Consider the following 7,497-nt stretch of genomic DNA (forward strand, 5'->3'; position numbering starts at 1 on the left):
TTGGCCTTCTACACTCTCTTTATTGAAAACAAAGGATCTCTGCTGTAACGTGACACTTTCTGAGGCTCCCATAGGCTCTCAGAAGGCACCAGAACGTTGAATGATGACTTTGCAGTCCATGGCTGAAAAACAGTAGCGCATTTGGTAAGTGGTCGATCTGACAACAATGAGACGGGCGTGCACGTGAAGAGTCCATTTTAGATTTTGAGTCTTTGAACGGAAAGGACGTCTCCCGGTCGGAATATTATCGCTTTTTTACGAGAAAAATCGCATAAAAATTGATTTTAAACAGCGTTTGACATGCTTCGAAGTACGGTAATGGAATATTTTGAAATTTTTTGTCACGATACGCGTCCGCGCGTCACCGTTCGAATAGTGTCTTGAACGCAAGAACAAAACAGAGGATATTTGAACATAACTATGGATTATTTTGAACCAAAACAACATTTGTGGATGAAGTAGAAGTCCTTGGAGTGCATTCTGACGAAGAACAGCAAAGGTAATCCAATTTTTCTTATAGTAAATCTGAGTTTGGTGAGTGCCAAACTTGGTGGGTGTCAAAATAGCTAGCCTGTGATGGCGAGCTATCTACTCAGAATATTGCAAAATGTGCTTTTGCCGAAAAGCTATTTTAAAATCGGACACTGCGATTGCATAAAGGAGTTCTGTATCTATAATTCTTAAAATAATTGTTATGTTTTTTGTGAACGTTTGTCGTGAGTAATTTAGTAAATTCACAGGAAGTTTGCGGTGGGTATGCTAGTTCTGAACGTCACATGCTAATGTAAAAAGCTGGTTTTTGATATAAATATGAACTTGATTGAACAAAACATGCATGTATTGTATAACATAATGTCCTAGGAGTGTCATCTGATGAAGATCATCAAAGGTTAGTGCTGCATTTAGCTGTGGTTTTGGTTTTTGTGACATTATATGCTAGCTTGAAAAATGGGTGTCTGATTATTTCTGGCTGGGTAATCTGCTGACATAATCTAATGTTTTGCTTTCGTTGTAAAGCCTTTTTGAAATCGGACAGTGTGGTTAGATTAACGAGAGTCTTGTCTTTAAAATGGTGTAAAATAGTCATATGTTTGAGAAATTGAAGTAATAGCATTTCTAAGGTATTTGAATATCGTGCCACAGGATTCCACTGGCTGTTGAGGAGGTGGGACGATTTCGTCCCACATACCCTAGAGAGGTTAAACAAATCAAAATATATTTTATCTTTTGTATTCTTCAAAGTAGCCACCCTTTGCCTTGATGACAACTTTGCACGCTTTTGGTATTACAATGTAGAAAATTGTTAAAGAAAAACCCTTGAATGAGTAGGTGTGTCCAAACTTTTGACTGGTACTGTATATCACACCAACTGACTGGTTCTTCTGATGTTGCTCACACAGGAGACCATGTTGAGATATTCTCTACATCCAGAGAGCAACAGCAGGAAGATCACAGAGCTAAGAGGTCTCACCACTGCCCACATTGTGAGGAGATTTTCCCATTTCTATCAAAGCTAAAAATACACTTAAAAATCCACACAGGAGAGAATCTGTATTCCTGTACTGACTCTGGGGAGAGATTCACAACATCAAAGGCTCTGACAATTCATCAGAGAGTGCACACAGAAGAGAAACCTTACTCCTGCTCGTACTGTGGGAAGAGTTTCTCTCAACAGACCAACTTAAAAAAACACCAACGTCTACACACAGGAGAGAAGCCGTACTCCTGCTGTGACTGTGGAAAATGCTTCACAACATCATCTGAGCTAACAGTTCATCAGAGAACACACACTGGAGAGAAGCCTTACATCTGCTCTAACTGTGGGAAGAGTTTCTCCCACCAGGGTAGCTTAAAAGCACACCAACGTATACATACAGGAGAGAAGCCATACTCCTGCTCTGACTGTGGAAAGAATTTCTCCCGATTGGGTACCCTAAAATTGCATAAACGTATACATACAGGAATTAAGCCTTACTTCTGCTCTGACTGTAGGAAGAGTTTCTCCCACCAGGGTAGCTTTAAAGCACACCAATGTATATGTACAGGAGAGAAGCCGTACTCCTGCTGTGACTGTGGGAAGAATTTCTCCCGTTTGGGTACCTTAAAATCGCATGAATATATACATACAGGAAAGAAGCCTTACTACTGCTCCGACTGTGGGAAGAGTTTCTCTCAACGGAACCATTTAAAATCACATGAACGTATACACATAGAAAAGAAGGCATACTCCTGCTCTGACTGTAGAAAATGCTTCACAACATCGTATGATCTAAAAGTTCATCAGAGAACACACACTGGAGAAAAGCCTTACGTCTGCTCTGACTGTGGGAAGAGTTTCTCTCAACAGAGCAGCTTCAAGAAACACCAACGTCTACACACAGGAGAGAAGCCTTACTCCTGCTGTGACTGTGGAAAATGCTTCACAACATCATTTGATCTAAGAGTTCATCTGAGAACACACACTGGAGAAAAGCCTTACATCTGCTCTGACTGTGGGAAGAGTTTCTCTCAACAGAACCATTTAAACACACATCAACGTATACACACAGGAGAGAAGCCTTACTACTGCTCTGTCTGTGGGAAGAGTTTAGTTACTAACCCTTGTGATCCTTTTGCCCCTTTTCAGCTTTTTACTCTTACCCACTTTTAGAATAGTTTTATTCCCCTTTTGTATTGTACAGCCTACTGATATGAAGTCATGTATATCTCACCAACTGACTGGTTCTTTTGATGTTGTTCACATAGGAGACTGTGTTGAGACATTCTCTACATCCAGAGAGCAACAGCAGGAAGGTCACAGAGCTAAGAGGTCTCACCACTGCCCACATTGTGAGGAGATTTTCCCCATTCTATCAAAGCTCAAAAAACACCTAAAAATACACACAGGAGATAATCCGTATTATTGTACTGACTGTGGGAAGAGCTTCACAACATCACAATCTCTGACAGTTCATCAGAGAACACACACAGGAGAGAAGCCTTACTCCTGCTCTGACTGTGGGAAGAGTTTCTCCCGATTGGATACCTTAAAATCCCATGAACGTATACATACAGGAGAGAAGCCTTACTACTGCTCCGACTGTGGGGAGAGTTTCTCGCAAAAGAGCAACTTAAAAGTACACCAACGAATACATACAGGAGAGAAGCATTACTCCTGCTCTGACTGTGGGAAGAGTTTCTCTCGATCAGATAGCTTAAAATCACATGAGCGTATACATACAGGAGAGAAGCCTTACAACTGCTCTGACTGTGGAGAGAGTTTCTCCCGATTGGATACCTTAAAAACACATGAACGTATACATACAGGAGAGAAGCCTCACTACTGCTCTGAATGTGTAAAATGTTTCACAACATCAACTGAGCTAAAAGTTCATCAGAGATTACACACAGGAGAGAAGCCTTACTTCTGTTCTGACTGGGAAGAGTTTCTCCCGATTGAGTACGTTACAAACACATGAACGTATACATACAGGAGAGAAGCCTTATTCCTGCTCTGACTGTGGAAAGAGTTTTTCTCACCAGAGCAACTTAAAAACACACCAACGTATACATTAAGGAGAAAAGCCACATCAGTTCTCTCAGACCAGCTAAGATTAAAGTCACTCCATCACTCAATTTTCATCTCAAAGGAAGTGGTAACGTTGAATGAAGCGTAGAACACTATTGTAATCTTATTGTTTCTCACTGTGAGAGAACTGTCCAGTGGAAAGGGAGAGTTATAGAATGTTAGCCTCTTTACTTTACTGATTAGTGTGCACCTTTAATTTTGGTGTGTTTTGTTAGATTCTACTGTAAACATATTGACCTTGGATTTGCCTGTAGTGTTGAATACCCTCTGTGAGGCTTCTCATTTTAAAAACAAACACAGGCTGTGTTTGAATACTCATACTAACTGCACTATTTGTGATGTGAATGGACTATATAGTATGCTTATTGGTCATAGTATGGATATAGTTAGCATGCAATTCGCCAAAATACGAAGTATACACACAGAGGACACTATTTCTGTACTTTTAGGGCCCATAATGCAATTCTTCAACAAAAAAAAGGGGGCGTCGCTTCACAAGTGTTCAGATTTGAAGAAAATGGGGGAAAATATGCAGCCGATGTCCAATGAGAGCGAATACAAATTCATTGCTTTAACTAATTATGACAAATTTTGAGCAAATGTTGAGCAATGTAATCAAGTAATGACTTTTCAAGTAAGTAACGTTACAAGTTATGTTGGCTGACAATTTGTTAGCTACGCTGTCCTTACAAACTGCATAGCTTTACAGCTGTATGTACTGGTATGTTAGCTAACGTTAGTTGGATACTAATAACGTTACATCGAACTTGCCAGGCAGTATATTAACTATCTGGTATCTAACTAACCAACATTTATTGACTTGATTATTCACATCATTCTATACTGTAGTCATTGTGCATTTCAATGGACATTGTTAATTCTGGCTATCTACTCCGATTTCAGAACACTCTTGTGCAGAATGACTGATGAATTTACGAACGCTCAACACCAGTTGAATATAGCCGGTGTCAGTAAACGTCGGCAAAAGAAAGCCTAATAAATTATTGCCAGCAGTTACCAACGCTCTGGATAACATGAAAACAGTCTAACCAGTTCTGCTATGGCAAGTAAAATGGTCAGAGTGAGGTGTTCTCTCATTTGTGTCTGGAAGTAGCTAGCAAACGTTAGCCAGTTAGCTTGGGTGCTTGACTGCCGTTGAACGCTCGGATCAACCCTACTCCTCGACCAGAGCGTCCAGTGTGCGCTCTGAACGCTCCGAGAGCGAAATGCTCTGAATTTATGAATGCCCAGAGCGCACTCTGGCACTCCAGATTGAATTTACAAACACATCCGAAATCTTGAAATGTTTAGCTAGTCATTTGTTATGCTAACAACAAGCAAGAGGTTGCATAGCAACAGCATCCGGTAGACAGGCAAAGCTCTAGTACGCTCAACTGAAACGATACCGTTCGTTTACAGTATACTAAAATGAACTCTAGTATGTAGTATATACTCATTAAGTATACAGTATGTTAGTATGGGTATTTAAACACAGCTATAGTCTGCCAGGTGAATGGGTGGTACTGCTTCCCTCTCAGCCTGGTCTGACTCTGTCTGTGGGGAGAGTTTCTCTACAGTTTTACTGTTTTTACTTGTTTTTATTCAGGTCCCAGTGTCTCATTTGCTATGGTGCCCTGAGGACAAACATTCCATCAATACAACCAAAACAAAGATATATTTTTTTTAGCTACAAGACAGCAATAAATACATAACATCAGGTTATTACAATAAGTTATAATAGTCATTTGAAACAATTGCACACTTCAGTGAACTCATTTAACAACAGAGTTTTAAACTGCCCTATCGGCACCAGGGAATCCAGGTGGAATTAGTTTTGTAAGGTATTCTATAACTGTGATGCGTTAAAACAAAGGTGGATTTACCAAACTTTGAAGACAAGCGGGGACCAACCCTGCGAACGGGTCTGGTATCTCATTTTATACATTTCAAGAGGGAAGTGAGGTATGTTGGAAGCTTGTGGAGATGGAAGCTTTGTAAACAAGAAGGGAGTAATGAAGTGATCTATGGGACTTCCGTGAAGAAGTGACCTTCTGACCTTCTGATACAGGATGCAGTGATGGATATTAAAACTGTCACTTGTAATAAAGCAAAGGGTGCTATGGTAGACGGCATTCAATGGTTTAAGAGTAGTGGCTGCTGCATTCTAGTAAATGGTATCACCATATTGAAGAACTGGCAGGATAGCATGAAAACACACCAATGTATGCATTTTAACTAATTAGCAACTTTTCAACTACTTACTACTTCTTAGCATGCTAGCTTAGCATGCAACTACTTAGCATGTTAGCTAACTCTTCCCCTAACCCCTAACCTGGCTAACTTTGGTAACAACAAATTGGAATTCGTATATATTACAAATTAGTAACATATTGTATGATTAGCAATGCGCAACATACCATATGAGTTGTCATTTGTAACATATGTTTGTAACATATGAGTTGTCATTTGTAACCATATGTCCTATAATTTATATTATATCGTACGACCGCTATTACATTGGTAGGCCAACATAACATATCATACTAATTGGAGTAGCACTAATTTTTGTAACATATAATACGTTTTGCTCTGAGACCAGACTGTCCCTCTCAGTTCTCTGTGGGAATGAGATAGTAGACACAACATGTATCAGCTAGAGATGGTGGATCAGTATCCTGTGGGAATGAGTTAGTAGACACAACATGTATCAGATAGAGATGATGTGATGATCAGTTTTCTGTGGGAATGAGTTAGTAGACACAACATGTATCAGATAGAGATGGTGTGATGATCAGTTTTCTGTGGGAATGAGTTAGTAGACACAACATGTATCAGGTAGAGATGATGTGATGATCAGTTCTCTGTGGGAATGAGTTAGTAGACACAACATGTATCAGATAGAGATGATGTGATGATCAGTTCTCTGTGGGAATGAGTTAGTAGACACAACATGTATCAGATAGAGATGATGTGATGATCAGTTTTCTGTGGGAATGAGTTAGAGACACAACATGTATCAGGTAGAGATGATGTGATGATCAGTTTTCTGTGGGAATGAGTTAGTAGACACAACATGTATCAGATAGAGATGGTGTGATGATCAGTTTTCTGTGGGAATGAGTTAGTAGACACAACATGTATCAGATAGAGATGGTGTGATGATCAGTTTTCTGTGGGAATGAGTTAGTAGACACAACATGTATCAGGTAGAGATGATGTGATGATCAGTTTTCTGTGGGAATGAGTTAGTAGACACAACATGTATCAGATAGAGATGGTGTGATGATCAGTTCTCTGTGGGAATGAGTTAGTAGACACAACATGTATCAGATAGAGATGATGTGATGATCAGTTCTCTGTGGGAATGAGTTAGTAGACACAACATGTATCAGATAGAGATGGTGTGATGATCAGTTTTCTGTGGGAATGAGTTAGTAGACACAACATGTATCAGATAGAGATGATGTGATGATCAGTTCTCTGTGGGAATGAGTTAGTAGACACAACATGTATCAGATAGAGATGATGTGATGATCAGTTCTCTGTGGGAATGAGTTAGTAGACACAACATGTATCAGATAGAGATGGTGTGATGATCACTTTTCACCACTAGTTTGGGGGGATTGTTTTACAACTTTATTTAATGATACATAGGTTATGAAATCAATACATGTTTTTATTTTTTGTCTTTAAAACTAGATGAGTTATTTTAGTTACTGATCATGAATGTGTTTGGATAACTACATTGAAGCAAACTTAATTGATCTGCCAATGAAAAATAAAGTTACATGAATTTGAATTGGTCAAACTCTTCTTCTCTTTAGTATTCAGTTCTTCATATTAGATCTGACAGTATGAATGGTTCTTATGGTTGTATTCAGTTCTTCATATTAGATCTGACAGTATGAATGGTTCTTATGGTTGTATTC

General features: G+C 39.3%; 1 protein-coding gene across 1 annotated transcript in view; it reads left to right on the forward strand.

Moving 5' to 3' along the window:
- Nucleotides 1-2,727, forward strand: part of LOC115179521 (gastrula zinc finger protein XlCGF26.1-like) — a 43,856-nt gene extending 41,129 nt beyond the window's left edge. Inside the window, exon 2 of the mRNA XM_029741129.1 lies at nt 1,401-2,727. Within this exon, the coding sequence (XP_029596989.1) occupies nt 1,401-2,650 (1,250 nt within the window). The 3' untranslated portion in view covers nt 2,651-2,727. The remainder of the gene's footprint in view (nt 1-1,400) is intronic.
- The last annotated feature ends 4,770 nt before the right edge of the window (nt 2,728-7,497 follow it).

The sequence above is a fragment of the Salmo trutta genome, chromosome 39 (genome assembly GCF_901001165.1).
Source record: "Salmo trutta chromosome 39, fSalTru1.1, whole genome shotgun sequence".
Classification (NCBI taxonomy): Eukaryota; Metazoa; Chordata; class Actinopteri; order Salmoniformes; family Salmonidae; genus Salmo; species Salmo trutta.